Raw genomic sequence first — 20123 nt, 5'->3', positions numbered from 1 at the left:
TTGTAAGACACTTGTTGAATTGATATAAATGGTCTAAGCTTCCGATGCGTACCAAAAATTTGCTTCTGAAGTTTGTCCTGCGCTCACAAAATATGTCATACTGCCGTAGAAAACCATTACGGTGTGTTTTTGAAAATTATAGCAAAAGTTTGGAAACCTGCCGAAGGGAGGTTATTGTAATTGTTGTTATTGTAATATTAAACAATATGTGAACAAAATAGCGTTTAAAAAACTCTTTCCCGGTAAATGTTTAATTCTGCTGTCTACGCATTAATAGCCATAATGAAAAACTACAGCTTCTTCCGAGCGTAAGCCGTCATGGACTTCCACAAGGATGTTTGGGCGGCCATCGCCCAGCATGCTTCCTATAGCATTACGTTTCAGGTTTCAAACCGTCGTTTTTCGGTCGAGGACGGCATCCGTAGCTTTACCGAACAAGGACGGCACCTATAGGCGCAAGATATGAAGTTCATGATATGAAGGTCATCGATATGAAGTTCAGTTTTCATCAAAGTGCCTGAAGACCAGGAGGGACTATAAACGACGCTTAATTTCCCTGAAGGCTTCTGCTTACAGCGCTTTCTATATGAATGGCACGTCTGCCGGCAATGCAATGCGGGAAATGCGGGAAAAGTTCTTAACAAAACGACTGTAATAAACACACAGTCCAAGAAATCTACGGGCGGCTTTCTGTCGCCAGGGTGCGGGACTGGAAAATAGTAGTCGTCTTCTGTTGGTCACAGCATATGCCGTCTTTGCTGGTGAAGCGCTCGAGAAATAGCAACTAATTGTACGCAAAGCGACACTTTTCAGGTTTCAGGGTAAGTCGCGAAAGCTTCACTGTTTCCATCACTGCCTTCACGAAGCATTGCTCAAAGCTCTTCGCGAAGACTAAAATATCGTCTAAGATACACGAGACAGGTTTGCCACTTGATCGACCTGCTAGCACTGTGTCCATGACTCGCTGAAACGTTGCTGGTGCAGTACAAAGATGACCTACAACTAAAAAAACTCGTCCGGCGTGATGAAGGCCATCTTCTCACGGTATTTTTCGTCGACTTCAACCTGCCTGTACCAGTTCTTCAGGTCCATCGGCAACTCAGTGTTTCGCAGAGGCCTTTCTTGTTTATACTGTTCAGGCTACGGTAATCGACCCAGAACCGTCGACTTCCGTCCTTTATTTTGACTAGGACGAGGGAACCGTGAATTACGCAAAAAATAAAGCAGCCTCAAGCAACTGATACATCGCTTCACGACTGCTCCCCTCCCCCTGCCCTCCGACAAGGTGCTCACATGAGCCGGACCCCGGGCAGGGTAATGACTATGGTTTACAATTCCATATTTGCTGCCCAGCGTCACCTCAGTATTTGTGACATTATGTACTCATTGAACCCCCCCCCCTTTCTTCAAACTATGCACAGCAGTACATTCGTGCTTAGTCCTCCCGAGTTGCGTCAAGCGAGTTTCACAGCTCTCCTACAACAGACCACTGGACTAAGAGTAGCGGATTGGTCGTATTGGGAGATTGTAACGCGCCATGTAACTCTTGGGAATATCACTACACGAAATACGAAACACCCAAGGCCGCTCACCTGCACAGAAGACCCTCCATGCTACCTTGGAACTGACCTCTGACCCCTTCAAACCCGCTCGACTGAACACTAGTACTAATCGTGACAATTGCTCAGATCATAACTTTGCACACCATGCCTCTCTTTGCGGCAGCTGCGACAGCCCTATTACGAACGTCGCATACTGGGGCAGCATGCTATTAACAACGCCCCAAATGCTGCAATGCTCTCATCTCACCTTGGATCACTCAAATGTTGACTCGCACTTGCTCTACCTCTAGGAGGGTCGCTGCAGTCACACCCGGCGGTGGCGCATACGTCATAACAGATGTTAAAAAAGCGAATTGGCCGCCTTACCTAATACAGTGTAAGGAGTACGCAGTCACCTTTTCTCACCAGAACCTGGCTGATTTCTGCGACTCTTACAACTTGCATGAGCACAGCACGGACGTGGGCAATTCTTCATCACTTATTCGGCCTCAGACAATAATTAGTTTGAGACTGCCAGAACTGCCTGTCATTTCGTACACATATGCAACCTAAGTAGCTCGTATGGTCTCCTGGGTGACCACTCGCCGGGCGTTCAAGGAACCTGACGTCATCAAGTAAGTTAGCTGGCTCATCTGTATTCTCCTCCACCACCCCCTTGGCCGGGGAGAAACGGACCAGATGGAAGCCATACTCCGAAAGGCATACAAATTAGCTGTGAGACTTCCCACCAACACTTCTAACACCCTTTCTGAGACTGGGAATATCCAACACCTACGTAGAATACGTCGAGGCCCATCTCACGGTAACTCATGCCTACCGATCCAGGCAGAGCTCTCCTCACTAACCTTGGCTACTCGGCTAGTCTCCGTACAGTTCATGGCAAGATGGACGTTCCGAGCTCAACCCAAGAGCTATATCGCCTCCCTACTGCCCCGACACATGCACCCCACGTTACACCCGGTCGACGTGAAGCCCATCTGCGCTCTGCTCAGGCGCCATAAAGCTTAACTCCACCATCGATCGCTATACGGCTTTCTCTGCATACACCTCCGCCAACGCAGTGGTAGCTGTCGTTATCTATACCCTGCAAAAGGGGGCGAACTAGTCGCTCACCGACTGAAACCGAAGAAATCACACGACGTCACTCGCACTGGCACTTCCGTTTAGTGTTCACAAAACCCCAGGCAGCTTGTCGGAACTATACACTATACACGCGGCCGCATTCAGCGCCATGCCCTTCGACTACCCCCCGGAAGAAAGAGGCAGTGGCTTAGCTCGGCTATGCCAGGATATATGTAGCGTTAGCTAAGGTTTAGCTAGTTATTATTAGCTTTCCCAGTACGTTTAGTCTTCTTATGTTCGTTCTTCGTACGCTCAACCGCCAATTACCAGGCAACTACTTCGGGATCCGATGAGTTAAGCTTCTCCACTCTTCTGCTCCGCTGAGCAGCAATTTTGCTCTTCTTCATGGCTATACCACACTGGCAAACGCCCCGCTATATCTGCGCATACGCGGCGCTATCAAGCGGCTCCAGCGCAGCGTCAGACTTCGCTACTACGCAACGGAGGCGCACTGCAGCTGAGCACGCGTCGGCGCCAGTGGGTACATTCAATTTTCCAGTCTCGGACTACTCGCTGACAGGTCCCGGCTTCCGCTCCGACAGGAAGCAGTGTGATGGCCACATGACCTCGCAGCCTCCTTCCATCGTTTGCTTTGAGCAGACGATTCCAACCTTCGTGTTAACACCAAGGTATATATATAGGGTGTTGAATATTTGGGGGCTGGGATTTAAAAAATTCCTTTGCAAAATCTACTGCCCCATTCGAGCTGAAATAACGTTCACAAAGTAGCAAAATATCGTCTACGTTATCTGATAAGTGATTCAACATTGGTACTTGCCTAGATTTTCCGAAATCGAGGAAAAACTGCTCTCGGCGGCGTGCACAATTTTCGCAGAAGAGAGTCGAAAAGCTATTTTGACATGATGCGTCATCTGTCGGGCAGCGAGGCAAGCGCGCCAACGGCCGGGATGGAGCTTGTCTCACTGCTCGACAGATGACGTATCATGTCAAAATAGCTTTTCGACTCTCTTCTGCGAAAATTGTGCACGCCGCCGAGAGCAGTTTTTCCTCGATTTCGGAAAATCTAGGCAAGTACCAATGTTGAATCACTTATCAGATAACGTAGACGATATTTTGCTACTTTGTGAACGTTATTTCAGCTGGAATGGGGTAGTAGATTTTGCATAGGAATTTTTTAAATTCCAGCCCCCAAATATTCAAGACCCTGTAGAATGGTAGCGAAGGCTGGGCCCAAAAACGGTCTAGCGCGACAGCAGCACAGCCACTTTGGGGGGGCCGAACCACTTAGATAATGAAATTCAAAAGCACAAATAAAAACGCTATAAAACAACATAAAGAAATAAATATTTTAATGCCACGTTTTATAAAATAGGTAAACTATTTTAGCAAAACATTACTCCGAATTTTTAATTTTTTGCAACGTTCTTGTTACGCCCCCTGTTGATGAGTGTGCGGTGCATTTGCAGCTTGACTTTGCAGGCCTCGTTTCGGCACCCAGCCACAGTGGCCGCGGGAGCTCACGAAGCGGTTTCTTATCGCCAGTCTCAAAATGCCCCTTTTGCGAAGTTTTCGTCGTCCTTGCGCGTCGCGTCTCTGTCACCGTTTTGTAAAATTTGCACCCCGCCGCACCGCTGCGGCAATTTTCTCGGCTTTTGTCATTTCCTTCGACGTGCGGCCAGTGCGAAGTCTTCTTCCGTCTTTGCACGCTTCGCGCTGTTCTTTTGAAGCGCTTAGCGCTTTATTTCAAGATGAGCTTGCGGCGTGTGAAGAAACGATGCGACGTGGCACATTGCGACAGCATGGACAGTGCCGTCGGTGTCAAGCTACACCGCTTCCCGCTGGACTTTCACAGGTGAGCTCCTGTCAGTGTCGTCTGCTACAAGGCGTCTGCTCTAGGTATGCTCCGAATGCTTTCGTTTGGCTGTTCGCTTCTGTTTCTGTAACCAGTTCGTGCGCACGTGGCTTCATTTTTGCGGGGATATTTATGGACTACACTACAGGGCACACACTTTAAGTGCTGAGCTGTGCGAAAGAGGCCCACCATTTGTCTGATTTATGGTGAGTTTCATGCAGCCGGCTATCACCAGCGTTAACTTGATACCGGGCTCTCAGGAGCAACCACGCGCATGCCACTGACCGGAAAGCCAATTTAAAACCAATTGTGCTGCCTGACAAGTCTGAGCACAACACTGTTATAGTTTTCCAACACCGCGAAGCCAATTTGACCGTCGCAACTGGTAGTATCAAAATTCAGCCACGTGTATATGCGCGGCCTTGAGGGTGCTTTAACTGAATTCACCCAGCAGGAGTTACTGCCTGTCTTCTTATTGCTATTCTGCATATGCATGACCGTTAGGGTAACTTTGAACGCACTTCATTCTCGTCAATCTTAACCATAGAAAAGTATAGCTACCCGCATGCCATGAGGACGAGCGTACATAACCGCACTCTTAGGCGCTGAGAGCTTGGGGCGAGCATTTACTACCGTAGTTCAGATATAATGGAAATATAATTACTGCAGTTAACATTGACAGGAATAATGACGCATTGGCGTTTGGAGTATGCAGTATTCCTTACGGCGCAATTGTGAATAACGTGCACGTTGCATCACGTCCAGGTGCCGAGCGTGGGTGCAGTTCTACCACAACGTCAGCCTGGAGAAGAAGACACCATGGCAGCTGCGAGACTTGCGGGTTTGTTCCAAGCACTTCGAACCGTCTGCGTATCTGTCGTCAAAAAGGCTGCGACCCGTGTTGATGCGCCTACTTATGTCATGTCATGTTTGCCTCAATTGAAGCTGTCTTAGCACTGTCTTCTATGCTTTTCAATTTCCTACCTGGCAACGTTCGTGGAACTGCAGGGCTTTTTTCTATCCGCACTGTGACCATTAAGATGAATAGCCAGCTTAAAGATACTACTGCTTGAGCTGCCTGTGACGTGTATTTTTTGTTGGTGTGCTTTATCACTGTATTTGTTTGGTTGCTGTAATAAACCATGAATATGAAAACCATACTTGCCGTACACTGTATTGCAAACTGTGCACTTGAGCCTGTGCTTTGTGCATCATACCTTGTACTCAAAAGTACTAGTACCAGTATTTCCACCAAGATTTTCACTACGAATCATGCATGATTGTATTCTTAGCCAGCCAAGGTAAGCCAGCGTCTGAAAGTGTTGCTGCCTTTCTATGCTGCCTTCTTTGCCAGTAACTTTCATTGGGTTCCGAATTGCACATTAGCAAGGCCATAACTAGCAGGAACTCGAGCACATTTGACTGGCAAAGGTTGGTGCGCACTGAAAGGCAACCTTCATGAGATACCGGCTTGAAAAGGCGGGTTCTATAAAAAGACCACTTTAAAGTTCGCGCTAAAAACATACGTATGCGTGACGTCATTCAACGTCACTCATACGTAGTTGCCCCCCAATATGGCGGTGCCCATGAGCCGCCATTTTTTGGACCAATGGGCGTCTATGGAACCTTCGCTACCATTGTATATCTACCTTGTTAACACCATCAACACCACTCAGTTCTTTCGCAGTGACGCCAAACGCACGTTTATCTTTTAGCGTGTGTGTACCACTAAAAATAGATAACAGAGGCGCCAGTCAATCGGTGTTTTTTGCAAAGGGAGTGTGGCATGCCTGAATGCGAAGCAATTTACAGAACTCAGTGCAGGGTTGGTTTGCCGTTGCTGCTAGCGAAGTTCTTCCAATGGCCCAGCTCACTGCATTCGACAGCTAACGAGAGCATTTGAAAAGATATTTACAATAAGCGTTAGCTACTTCAGTACAGAGCGGTTCGCTTGCGACGCCTTCAGACCTGCGCTCTGAAAAGATTGGGAAACAGGTGAAGAACATGACAGCACGAAGAAACAATCCCTGCTCGGAGCTCTATAGACGCTTCCGTCTGTACGGAAATTAAAACTTAAGAAAGCTAAGCTATTATTTAGCTCACAATATCGTGTGCAGGAACACAAAATTAAGCACTCAGAATGCGCTCGGAGTCTAACTTAATATTGTCACGGGTTCTATCGCTACCCGGACGGCAGTCCAGAAGGACAGGGTCAAAGGACGGGGTTGAGGCACAGGAGGCAGAGAGCAGGCGCTTGACCAGGCAAAAGCAGCGGCGTCCCAGAACCACGCGCACTCCGCAGAACTTCGTCTTCTTCTCCCTCCAGAACAGACACGGTTAGCGCGGGTTACACTACTCCTCCCCCTGAAAGGCGCATCGTCCCGATGCGCGCTCCAGCGTAACTGAAACGTTAAATCAAGCAGAGATCAGAGTCAGAATACGTGGTTCTAGCGTTCACAGTAAGTTTTGAGGTGAACCACATGCACCACTTCAGGATGAGAGGGCCGACGAGATGTGCTCGGAACAATCGGAATCACCTCGTAATTCACGTCGCTTATACGGCGAACGACCTCGTATGGGCCAAAGTAACGTTTTAGCAGCTTCTCGCTGAGACCGCGACGGCGAACGGGAGTCCACACCCACACTTTATCACCAGGTGCAAAATAAACTTCACGATGCCGGAGGTTGTACCTGCGTGCATCGACGTGCTGGCGGTCTTGGATGCGTAGTCGTGCCAACTGTCGGGCTTCTTCTGCGTGCTGGGTTACTATAGTTGGACATCGTCGTAAGAGTAGGCCTCCGGCTCATGGGGAAGCATGGCGTCAAGCATGGTAGTCACCTCTCGGCCATGCACCAGGCGGAACGGCGAAAACCCGGTTGTTTCCTGAGTTGCGGTGTTATAAGCGAAAGTTACGTAGGGAAGAATATCGTCCCATGTACGGTGCTCGACGTCCACATACATAGAGATCATGTCGGCCATAGTCTTATTAAGGCGCTCTGTGAGCCCATTCGTTTGGGGGTGGTATGCGGTAGTTTTCCGGTGGTGCGTGTTGCTTAAACGCAAGATCTCTGCCATTAGCTGGGACACGAACGCGGCACCGCGATCTGTGATCAAGACTTCGGGAGCACCGTGACGGAGGACGATGGACTCGACGAAAAACTTCGCTACATCAGCCGCTGTTGCAGAAGGTAAAGCTCGCGATTCAGCATACCGTGTGAGGTAATCAGTAGCAACAGCAATCCAGCGGTGTCCCGAGTTGGACGTAGGAAAAGGTCCGAGCAGGTCCATTCCTACCTGCTGGAACGGAGTCATAGGCGGCGGAATGGGGTGAAGATGTCCTGCGGGTTGTACGGGCGGAGTCTTACGTCTTTGACATTCGCGGCAGGTCCTGGTATAGTGAAGAACAGTCTTAGCAAGTTGAGGCCAGTAATACTTGGAACGAATTCGTGCGAGTGTTCGGCTGTATCCCAAATGCCCGGAAGTTGGGTCGTCATGACAGGCGTCCATAATTTCATTACATAGGTCAGTCGGAATAACCAGTAGCCAAGACCTCGCACTCGCTGCGAAGCTCTTTTTGTATAGCACATTGTTGCGAAGACGTAATGCGGGTAGAACGCGCAAGAAGACGCGTGGAATGGTGCCTTCTTGACCTTCCAGATGGGCGATTACTTCACGGAGTTCAGTGTCGTGTCGCTGCCGCGCTGCCATATCGACCATGCTTATGGTACCTATAAAAGCATCTTCATACTCGTCGTCTTGACCGTCAGACGCTGATTCTATAGGGGCTCTCGAGAGGCAGTCAGCATCTGTGTGCCTGCGACCGGACTTGTAAACTATTGTAGCATCGAATTCTTGCAACCGAAGGGCCCACCGTGCAAGTCGCCCTGAAGGGTCTCTCAGAGTGCTGAGCCAACATAGAGAGTGATGGTCGGTAACCACCTGAAATGGGCGTCCGTACAAGTAGGGTCTGAACTTATTAATCGCCCAAACTACCGCGAGGCATTCTTTTTTCAGTGGTCGAGTAGTTAGTCTCCGCCTTCGATAATGTTCGACTTGCGTAAGCGATTACACGCTCGGGCCCGTTCTGTTTTTGAATGAGCACGACTCCGAGGCCCTTGTTGCTGGCGTCTGTATGAACTTCAGTCTCGGCGTCCTGGTCAAAGTGCCCGAGTACAGGGGATGTCTGTAAGCTTTGTTTAAGGCGGTCGAATGCACGCTGCTGTTCATCCGACCACTGGAAGGCGACGTTCTCCTTCGTGAGATGAGTAAGTGGTGCAGCGACATGAGAAAAATTGGGAACAAAGCGCCTATAGTAAGCACAGAGGCCCAGAAACCTCCGTACGGCGTTCTTGTCCGATGGTGTAGGAAAGGAGGCGACGGCGGCTGTTTTATCGGGATCTGGACGAACGCCCGCGCTACTGACGACGTGGCCAAGAAATTTTAATTCATCGTAGGCAAACTTGCACTTTGTTGGCTTCAGAGTGAGGCCTGCGCTTCTTATAGCTTGTAGTACTGCTCTCAGGCGAAGAAGATGATCGGAGAACGTGCTTGAGAAGATTACAACATCGTCAAGGTAGACCAGACAAGTTTGCCACTTCAGTCCGGCCAAGACGGTGTCCATAACGCGCTGAAAGGTTGCTGGGGCGGTACAGAGGCCGAACGGCATCACTTTAAACTCATATAGACCATCCGGGGTGATAAAGGCAGTCTTTTCTCGATCGCGCTCATCAACTTCGATTTGCCAATAACCACTTTTCAGATCTATGGATGAAAAGTAACAGGCATGTCGTAGATGATCAAGTGCGTCATCAATGCGAGGAAGGGGATAAACATCCTTCTTGGTGACGTTGTTGAGACGGCGATAGTCAACACAGAATTGAAGAGTGCCATTTTTTTTCTTTACTAGTACCACTGGAGCTGCCCATGGGCTGTGCGAGGGTTGGATTATATCGTCGGCCAGCATTTCTTTGCACTTGGTTCTGAATAACTTCACGTTCTTTGAAATAAACTGGGTAAGGCGACTGACGAACAGGGTGAGCAGCGTCATCGGTAATTATTCTGTGTTTGGCAATGGTCGTCTGGCGAACTCCGGATGACGTAGAGAAGCAGTCTTGGAATTCTGCAAGCAGCGCTATCGATTTGGCCCTCTCGCTCACAGAGAGATTAGGTGCAATGCTTACACCCAAAGGTGCATCGTTCTGCTGCGAAGAGAAAGAGGAGAAAGCACCTTCGGACAGGGCAACAACTTGAATAGGGGCGGTAATGCTCTCCATGGTACCGAGAGCCGTGCCTTTCGTAAGGCGCTGTGGAGTGCCACAAAAGTTGGTGACTAGGACGTGTACGCAGCCAGTATCCAGCTGCGCGATACCTCGAGCAACACCAAGACCCCGTTCAAGAAGCAGCTGAGCACTTCCTTCCAGCAGAACTTCACCAGAAGCAACGTGGTCGGACGTGACAGGGAGAAATACTCTAGACTGGGGCGGTACGGTTACGTGCTCCGCCAAAACGCGTGCCGTGCAAACTTGGGGCTTTGTTTGCGCCGAGGTATATCGAGGTTGACGAAGCGTGAGGCGGCGGTCGGTAAAGTCGATTACAGCGCTGCAATCACTCAAAAAATCCATGCCGAGAATAATGTCTCTGGAACATTTCGATAGTACAACAAAGGTAACCGGGAACCTGAGACCGTTAATCTCAATACGAGCAGTGCATCTGCCGATTGGTCTCACGAGGTGGCCTCCAGCGGTTCTGATATCGGGGCCATCCCACTGCGTCGTTACCTTGCGAAGTCGGCGGCATAGCTCCCCACTCATAACAGAATAGTCTGTACCGGTGTCAACGAGTGCCGTCACGTCGTATCCGTCGATCACAACATCGAGGTTATTGTACACTGTGGCGCGGCGGTCGTCGGAAGCTCCGTCGGGGAGTTCGTCGTGAAGTTCGTCAGAAAGCTCGTCAGAAAGCTTGTCGGAAAGCTCGGCGGGAAGTTCGGCGAGAAGTTCGGCGCGAAGTTCGTCGGGAAGGTCGTCGGGTTGATCGTCGGTTCGCGTGGGGGAGCGGGGCGAAAAACGTGGAGGCTCTTTAACAGGAATGGGTTCGGCAACGTCACCTCCAGACGTCGCCGGGCTTAGTTTTCCCGATGAGGGGACAGGCTTTGCCGTCGATTGCTGCGAGGGGGAGATTCGTATCGGCGGGACGGTGTCGAGCGAAGGTCGCGACGTGAAGACCGGTCGGGTTGTGGTGAACGGCGCAGATAATCCGCGATGTCACGGGGTTGCTCACCGAACTCCGGGCGGGGAGCATTCCGCTGGAAACCGCGAAGACCAAGCTCGCGGTAAGGGCAGCGACGGTAGACGTGGCCTGCTTCTCCGCAGTGGAAGCATAGTGGGCGTTGGTCGGTTGTCCTCCACGCGTCAGCCTTGCTCATCCATTGCTGCTGCGGACGAAGATCGTACACAGGGATACGGGGTTGTGCAGGCAAGTACTGACGGCGAGCAGGCGGCGGTGGTGGCTGCTGCGGCGGCGGGCGACTAGCAACGGACGCGTACGTCTCAATGGGCTGAGTAGGTGAAGAAGCAACGGAGCACTGTGGATAAAGGGCGCGTTGTACTTCTTCGCGGACAGTATCCGTGAGGGCGCAGGATGCCGTACCATCAGCAGGTGGAAGCAGCTGCCGTATTTCCTCGCGTACAACTTCGCGGATGATCTCGCGTAGGTTTGCGGTGTCGAGGGAACCAACAGGGAAGCGAGCAGCTGAAAGGTTCGAAACGCTGGGACCTCCAGCAAGGCGACGATAATGGTCCGCTCGCGTAACCAAGGCTCGCTCAATGTTCGTCGCCTCATTTACAAATTGTGCCACTGTAGTCGCCGGATCACGAATAAGCCCGCCGAAAATGTCACTCTTGACGCCCCGAATGAGTGCACGCACCTTTTTTTTCCTCGGTGGCACGGGGGTCGGCACGGGAGCTAAGTCGTAGGACGTCTTGAACAAAACTCGTTACAGTTTCTTCGGGTCGTTGTACTCTTGTTTGCAGAAGGTCTTCTGCTCGCTGTCGCCGATACTGATTGGCGAACGTCCGTCGCAGCTCTTCCTTACAGGTGTCCCAGGATGTAAGGGAGGCCTCGTGGTTTTCGAACCAGTGCCGAGCCGTACTGTCCGGGTAGAAATACAAATTCTGAAGACAGTTTTCGGCATTCCAACCATTGTGGCGGGCCACACGTTCGTACTGCTCCAGCCAATCCTCCACATCTTCGGAGGCATCGCCATGGAACGTGGCAGCCGCTCGAGGAGCCATCGGTAGGTACACCACGGACGGTGCGAGAAACGAGTCCGTCTGTTGACATTGGGTCGTGGTACTCCGGGCCATTGTAAGTTGTGGAGAGCCGGAGTTCGGCAACAGACCAAATTCAGGAGCAAGCCCTTGAAGTCGCCGGCTGGCACGTATCTCGGCCTCCTCGTCGTAGGGGCGGCGGCTGAGACTTGGGGGCGAACTCAGAGTAGCGGGTTTTGAAGGGCTGTGCTGCATTTACCCCGCACCTCCACCAGAATGTCACGGGTTCTATCGCTACCCGGACGGCAGTCCAGAAGGACAGGGTCAAAGGACGGGGTTGAGGCACAGGAGGCAGAGAGCAGGCGCTTGACCAGGCAAAAGCAGCGGCGTCCCAGAACCACGCGCACTCCGCAGAACTTCGTCTTCTTCTCCCTCCAGAACAGACACGGTTAGCGCGGGTTACAATATGACCCCCAGCACAGGAGTTTTACTGGTGGGCGGGGCTTCTGAGCTGTCCAAGGAAAATCGAACGCCTGGCAGCTGTCAGCAAGTAGTCCCGGACAGTACGGGACTGATAATCAAATGTATAACCAGTGCGTCTTCCGCGGCTACGTCACTCCTCTGGAATGCGCCGACCGGCGAGGCGCGCGCGCGGCGGTGGCGGAACGCGCGGCTCCGCCGCGCCAGCTGCGTGCCGGGTGACGTCACTGCTCCTCGTGCTTGCGCAGCACGGCTCTCCAGGAGCCACGCGAAACTGCTCATTTTCGGCCAGTGTAGCTAACGCTACAAAAATGAACACCATCGGAACGAACTCGAACTCGGGAGCCCCTCGCAGGAAGTGAGCACGGAACCTTACAGCTATCTCCGCCGCCTATATCATCATCATCATCATCATCATCATCATCATCATCATCATCATCATCATCATCATCATCATCATCATCATCAGCCTGACTATGCCCACCGCAGGGTGAGGTCCTCTCCTATATTTCTCCACTTAACCCGGTTCTGTGCTAGCTGTATCCACTTGACCCCTGCGAACTTCTTAACCTCATCCGCCCACATAATTTTTGTGCCGTCCCCTGCTACGCTTTCCTTCCCTTGGAATCCTGCTTGTTACCCTAGCGACCATCGGTTATCCTCTCTTCGCACTACATGTCCTGTCCATGCCCATTTCTTCTTAATTTCCACTAGAATGTCGGTAACTTGAGTTATTTCTCTGACCCACTTTGCACGCTCGAACCGAAAACTAAATGAAACGTGACGTGCTTTCGTACATATGTGGCATTTTACCAGCTTAGCTAAATCGGCTGTAAATTTTCCCCAGACGTCAAATTCTACTCGGGAATGAAGTGCTTTCAGCTGGACAAAAAATTCAGAATATTTCGGAAATGTTCGCCTCATGTTCGGCTTCATGCTCGGACGATGCTCACTTGATTTGCTGAGAAGGAGGGCTAAAAACAGCCCATACTTAAAACTACCATAACACCACGTATATGCAATGCAGTCCTAACACTAAACAACCAGCTAGCCATCAGTAGGGCCCAAAAATTTAGGCACTATAGAACCCCGAAATAGACAGGCATTTAGGCTGTAAAAATATTGAAATAGGCGGTGCTTTGATTAATATTCTTTGTTTATTACCAACGCACCTTGATTTATACATACTTTGTCTCCACTAACCGAAATCGTATTAATAAAAGGAATTACGGGAACGCTCGAGCTTCGCCTTAAGAGTAGGCGCGATGGCGCGTTTAGCGCCGCCTTTCCAGTCCGCGGTTAAAAAAAAAAAAAATTCTTTTTTAAGTTGGTTTTTGGGGAAAGAAAAGCACAGTATCTGTCACACTTTTCTGTGGACGCCTACACTTAAATTTGTGAATTAGTTTGCAAGAAAGGAAAGGCGCATTATTTGTCAAATGCAATTATCGGTGAACACCTGAACCGCGCCGTAAGAGAAAGGACACCGCCTCAGCTACAGGCTTACATGCGGATAACTCCAATTTTTCTGCCATGTTCCGATCACTTCCGACAAAACCCGAGCCTAAACTGCGGTACGTCGGAACCTGCACTTAATTTGTAAATTGGTGTACATGAAAATCAAGGCGCAGTATAATTGCCACAGTTTTCGGTGGATGCCTCCTGCGCCGTGAGAGAAGGGACGCCGCCTTAACTACAGGCCTCTATTTTTCCTACAACGTTGCAAACACTTTCGACAAAATCCGAGCCGAAACTGGTATATGGCGATGGCGTTTCGACTGAATTAGTATTCTCGCGTAAAACCAACGAGTTAGCTTGTTCAGAAAATTAGCACAAAAGAAATTACACGATTGGTCATTCAAGCACGGAGCGTACGCAGCCCTTGAATCACGCCGCAATAAAGCACATTCTGAAGTTTTCATATTTGAATCTCCCGTTTTCGGTAAACACATATAGCTATGTGCTTTGAAAAACGTCTTTCTACATCACATGATGTTAGTAGCGCGAACCTAACGCATGACAGTTCATAGGGGCTCCGGTGCTCCGGCTTTCAGATGATGTGGCCGTATCGTCTCCGCGTGGGTTTCTGATTTGACAAATTGTTTCAAGGCCTCTACTTTGTTATAGCGATTATTTAATCTTCGTGGAAGCAAACATCCTTTTCCAGCCAGTCCCCGAAGTGTTGCTTGTTATTCAACTATCTTCAATGATTCATCTATTGAAAATCCAGCCTTTCCCAACTTTGTCGTTGTTCCCGCCACTGTTGAGAAGTTTGCACTGATGCATGTCAGGTCTCTTTCCATGCTCGTCTCTTCGAACATAGCTCTTGCTTTGATCATACACGCAGCGTCATCCTTGATTTCTTCAAAGACAGATTTGACAACTTCAAAGTACCGTGAACATAGTATATTGCTAAGTTTATCCATGTTCCTCACAGAGTCAAAGTTTACTTTGGCGATAGAGGAATGTCAGGTGCTGTAGCGCGGAAGACAATTTCTTGACGGTGATGTAAGCAACACCCGTGTTGTGCTGGATACTAAAACATCCTCTTGAGAAGGAGAGAGCCAGACTAAATTCGGCGACACGATGCTTTGCATGAACAATACAAGTAACGTGAACCATATGGTAATGTCAGTCCACCTACAGGATGCCCCATCCGTGACTAAAAAAGGTATTGGATTGTTCCTGGCAAAAAGAGCTTTAAAGATGAAGGAAAAACGCGCTATCATCGAATGACTCACATTTTCAAGAACATCAACGCTGAGCAGAATAAACTCGTCCGGCTTTCTCTGGGCTCAGTTTTCCGGCAATGAAGTGGGCCACATACTGCCCGCTATATAACCTGGGGTTCCGTCAACAGACACTCAGATGTAGTTCTCCTCAGTTTTGTCACTGATTTCGAAGAGAGTACATCGATCATGACCCTATTCATGCATCTCCTACGAAGCGTTGATTCATCTGGACCTTTCTGCTCGGTGTACTTCTCCAGAAATCTCCGAAGGTCACTTTTAATTAGTTTTCACAACGGGGTATGAGTCGCCAAAATGTCTGACACAACTCTTTCGCAAATGACGATTCCTTTGCTGTTTGAACAACTGTTGAAAGACTGCCAGTAGGAGCTGCGATGTCCCCTCTTCGGTTCGCTTCAGGTTTGAAATATGCTTGTTGGCAGCGATCGTGCTGCGCCACATGGCATTGCTTCTCACTGGATACTGACGTTTCATACTCTTTGCAGAATGGAACAGTTCCATCATTCGAAGAAATGTTTCCAAACTACGAACTCCACTGAATACAACGAGCGCATCTCGAAGACGTTTCTTTCGACTCGTCAACACGAAATGAAATGGAGCGCTGACGACGAAAACTTAGAAGCAACAGAGCTGAAATTTGGGTCAGTTGGTACATGTTCTTGCAAAAACCAGTCAAAAGACGAAGGACAAAGAAGACGAGGCACACACATCGACTGGACTAACAACTGTTCTTTATTGAAAACAGATCAGTTTCCCAGGAAAGGTAACAGGGCATGCGCTGCTCATAATCCAAAGCAAACACACCCAAGTTTTGGATATAAGCCAGCAATCTAACGCCGCTGCAAAAGGAGGCAAATTTCCTTCTGCATCAAGGAGATGGAAGCGGTGCTAATACATCCGCTTGCATACTGATGAGCTACGCTTCAAGAATTTTGCACTCCACCTTTTTTATTATTTTTATTTAAGCATACTGTAGGCCTTGTTAGGCTCTTACAGGAGTGGGAAAACTAATGGCACCATTATACAAAATGTAAAACATCAGAAACACACACACAAAAAAGGAAAACATGGCCACTGCAACACTATAATGGACATTCAATTTGTCGCATATGAAGCACTGAAAAGAACCGCGAAGCGACGCAATAAAAAAACACGTTAGTCAATAGGTACTAATAAGATAAAATCTTAAACTGAACGCTCGCAGTGAATAAAGAAATACATTTTAGGAGCTACTTTTTGTTATACCATTTGCTTCTCAAAAAATGACCTGACCTTTTTAAGAAAAATATCAAGGCAGACATTGTCCATAAATTCATGTGGCAGCCTATTCCATTCTTCAATAGCTGTAGGAAAAAATGAAAATTTGTATGCGTCGCATCGGGCTGGGATGGGTCTGATACACTTCCCATGATTTAACCTCTTTGAATGATGATAAGGTGCCTTGATGTACTGATCTGTATCAATTTTGATTCCACCGTTATAAAGAAGGTATAGAAATTTCATGGAAGCTACACGTCGCCGACAAGAAAGGGTAGGAATACTCGCTTTAGTTCGCATGGATGATACACTATCGTGGCGTGAGTAGCTGGAGAAAATATTTTGTATTTTTTATAGTTTTTGACTGAGATATGATTGATGAGGGCTCCAAATGATGCTACCGTCAAGGATGGGCCTTATGAGGGTATTATAGGCTGTTAGCTTTACATGAGAAGGAGCTTCTGACAGTTTCCTACGAAGAAATTCGAGTTTGAGTTTTTGAACACGTGTTAGTTATATGAGTGTCCTAGCTTAGTTTATGAGTGAATGTGACGCCTAGATAATTTACTGTACCAACCCTCGCTATGTTACATCCTCATAAACTGTAAGAAAATACAAGATGCGCTTTTTTACGTGTAATTGTGATGAAATAAGTTTTGTCGATATTAATTTCCATTCCCCATGATTTACACCACTTGGCAATATTATTTGCTGAAGAATTTAAATTTAATTGGTCATCCCGTGTACGTACCGTATTGTAGAGAACGCAGTCGTCAGAGAAGAGCCTTAGTGTTACTCCAGGTTCGGCGCAGGCATGCATATCATTAATATATATCAGGAATAGGATGGGTCCCAAGACGGATCCTTGTGGGACCCCGGAGAAAACACTCGTTCTGATTGTGCATTATTTACTTCGACGATTGCCTCTACCAAGAAAACAGCGGGTAGCAGCCACATTCTCGGCAATGGTGAGGCAGGTTTGCTCCGTCATTGGGGCTCAGAGAGTTGTGGTGCTCGCGCAGCCTTTCATTGATGCACCGTGGCCTGTTTGGCCGATGTAGACTTTTTCACAGGTCAGCGGAATCTTGTAAACCATGTGGGATCCGGGCTTTCCGCCGCTGTCTTTTCTCGGCCGTCGCCCGCTCTCCTGTTGTTCTCCTCTTTCCCTTTATGTCCGGCCGACTTGCCACTGTCGTTCGGCCACAGCTCCGCCCTGGCGTCCCAGTGGCTGTTCTCATTGGCGCCTTTTGGCGGGAACATGGCACCGTTTCGACGGCCGCGCTCGCGCGACCGTCCGGGCGGGGCCCAGAAGAGACTCCTCCGAGACATCGCAAGTCTGCCGGCCTTTGTGCACTCGAGTTAGCCCGCTCCGGGTCGTACCTGAGGGCGCAACTCGAGCCTGTCGATCATGATCCAACGATCCGCGACAGGCGTACCTTGCGATGGTTGCCCACACTCTCTCAAAGGAACCCTTCGTTACCGCGAGAGAGAGAGATCATAGCACGCCCTTGCGTGCTTGCGGCGCGCAGGGGAGCCTTGCTTCTCGCGCGCTCCCAGTACACGGTGACTGACTGACCGACCGACCGACCGACCGACCGACCGACCAAGTGAGTGAGTGAGTGAGTGAGTGAGTGAGTGAGTGAGTGAGTGAGTGAGTGAGTGTGTGAGTGTGTGTGTGTGTGTGTGTGTGTGTGTGTGTGTGTGTGTGTGTGTGTGTGTGTGTGTGTGTGTGTGTGTGTGTGTGTGTGTGTGTGTGTGTGTGTGTGTGTGTGTGTGTGTGTGTGTGTGTGTGTGTGTGTGTGTGTGTGCGTGCGTGTGCCGCTGGAGAATGGCGTTTCAATAAACGTCTCCTTTTTGAACTTGGAGGTTTGTGTCCTTGCAGCGAAGTGCTCTCCTCCCTGCGGAAGTTGAGTTTGAGTGCACGCTGCGGTGTTTCAGTGTGCGCGTGGTGACTGCTGATCGGGGCTACGGCTCGCACGACGCTCGAACCCACGGTGATTGGTGGCCTATGCTCACGTAGAAACCACAACTATACGGGTGGCACATGTGACGTAGCACTTTTCATGCTTCGCCATAAAAACAGGACGACAAGTTCTGCCACGCGCAACACGCGAGCAAAGGCTTTGAAAGTTTGCAGGGAACTGAAAAGACGACATTGATGCACTGTGAGAAGCCGCTCAACTCAATGACCTGTGGTGTGAGTGCGCAAGTGTGTCCCCCACTGGACGGCACCGGTTCGGGTGCCGGGCAACACTTCGGGGGAAAAAAAAGGATAGAGGGGCTCAACGGGCTGCTGAACCGAATGTGGAGCGAAAGCTTTGCCTGTGGGCAACCGAGCGTTGCATCGAACACAACCAGCGTTCCGTTTTCGAGCAAATGCAGATGACCTAAGGAAAAGAACCTTCTGTTCATAATCCACGCATTTATCATTAGTCGAATCAGCTATTCTACGCCATACTTACCCCTTAAGGCGGCAGAACAAGAGAAATTGGACAGCCTCATTCGCACAAGTATTAAAAGAGCCCTAGGTCTGTCGCGCTGTACTTCCACCGCTAGCCTCCTGCAACTGGGAATCCATAACACGTGGGATGAGATTGCTAAACCAGTACGTACCTCGCCGGTAGAGCGGCTACGCCTAACATCCACAGGCAGATCTATACTGAAAAAAAAAAAAAAAAACTAGGCATCGACACTTGTGGAGGATCTGAAGTAGACAAGGCTGTACGGGACAGGCTATGGATACCCTCGCTGCCGAAAAAAGAAAAGAAAAACATACATCCCGAACACCAGCAGCGAAGAAAAGGCGTGAAGCGAGTCCACCCCGGTGCGTTATTAATAGCGCACGGGGCAGCACTCATTGAGGGCGCCTTCGAAACGGGATTATTCCAGGTTTTGAAAACACGCAGGACAAACGGGCCGGGAAAAGAGCTCAAATGCTCAGTAGATAATTTAGCCGCCTGCCGCCGGAGAAAGTAGTCTTTGTAGATGCTGCCGGAGGGGCAAGCCCCTTTATGGATGCAGCGGTAACGAGCGGGTCGGTATAGACCGATCACCGCGGTCACCCTGAAAACTAGATCTCCGGAGACAGCTGAGGAAGTGGCTGTACCTGTAGCCTGCGTTCAGATGAAGGCGCGTTTCGTGGTTTGCGACAGCAAAACTGCCATAAGAAATTACAGTCGTGGGTTGATTGCCTCCCCCCCCCCCTTCTTTGACGAATCGGGTATTGCACCAACCTCCAATCTCGCGAACTGCACCGCTGATTAGCACTCGGGCGCACACTGGCGTTCCCGGCAGCGAATCCGCCCTGGCTCGAGGGCTCTAACCACCAAGCCGGCGGCAAAAAGGGAGGGGGGGGGGGAGTGAAGGGAATTAGAGCGGGGAGCGTAGAGTGGGCCAAATCTTACAGCGACATTCTACAGCGCTATCGACTGAGTAGGCCGGTGGCTGCTGCACCAGTCCCTACGCTGAATTGCAGGCAGGCGGTCGCCTGGCGTCGCCTTCAGACTGGGACATTCCCACACCCGCTCCTAGTGAGCCATGTGCTCCCAAGAGAAATATCAGAATTCAGTATAAACTGTGACTCGAGAGGGACCCTCAAACACATCATCTGGGACTGCCTTTTCTCCCGGGAGGGGCATAAATCTGACACTGCAACTCGGGGAGACCGTGCTGCGCTGCTCGAACCCTGGGCTGCAGCTAGCCGCCATCCAGCTGGCCTGGGACGCCGCCGGCCAACGTCTGCCGGCCGGCGTCTGAGGCGGGGCCCCCGACCATCCGTCCGCGACGGAGGGCCGGAGCTCCTTCATCTGCTGGTGTAAATAAAAAGTTCTCTCCGTTTAACGCATCAAAGTGCACCGGTGTTCTATGCAGAAC

At 49.9% G+C, this 20123-nt stretch overlaps 1 protein-coding gene across 1 annotated transcript; it reads left to right on the top strand.

Annotated features, from left to right (window-relative positions):
* The first annotated feature begins 4144 nt into the window (after nucleotides 1-4144).
* Nucleotides 4145-5695, top strand: LOC146205596 (52 kDa repressor of the inhibitor of the protein kinase-like). Its single transcript, XM_084586930.1, has 2 exons — nucleotides 4145-4497; nucleotides 5263-5695. The coding sequence occupies exons 1-2, from the start codon at nucleotides 4394-4396 to the stop codon at nucleotides 5438-5440; spliced, it is 282 nt and encodes a 93-aa protein (XP_084443056.1). The 5' UTR covers nucleotides 4145-4393; the 3' UTR covers nucleotides 5441-5695.
* Nucleotides 5696-20123: the final 14428 nt, after the last annotated feature.

Source organism: Amblyomma maculatum, chromosome 1, assembly GCF_055883805.1.
Source record: "Amblyomma maculatum isolate TAMU_Amacu chromosome 1, ASM5588380v1, whole genome shotgun sequence".
NCBI classification, from domain to species: domain Eukaryota; kingdom Metazoa; phylum Arthropoda; class Arachnida; order Ixodida; family Ixodidae; genus Amblyomma; species Amblyomma maculatum.
Note: the sequence above shows the minus strand (reverse complement) of the source record. Positions and strands in the feature narration are given on the sequence as shown.

Excerpts from the sequence above, each read along its gene's own strand:
- LOC146205596 (XM_084586930.1), top strand. The coding sequence starts at position 4,394 with ATGAGCTTGCGGCGTGTGAAGAAACGATGCGACGTGGCACATTGCGAC. Across the intron at positions 4,498-5,262 it reads TTCCCGCTGGACTTTCACAG|GTGCCGAGCGTGGGTGCAGT; the intron begins GTGAGCTCCTGT and ends CATCACGTCCAG.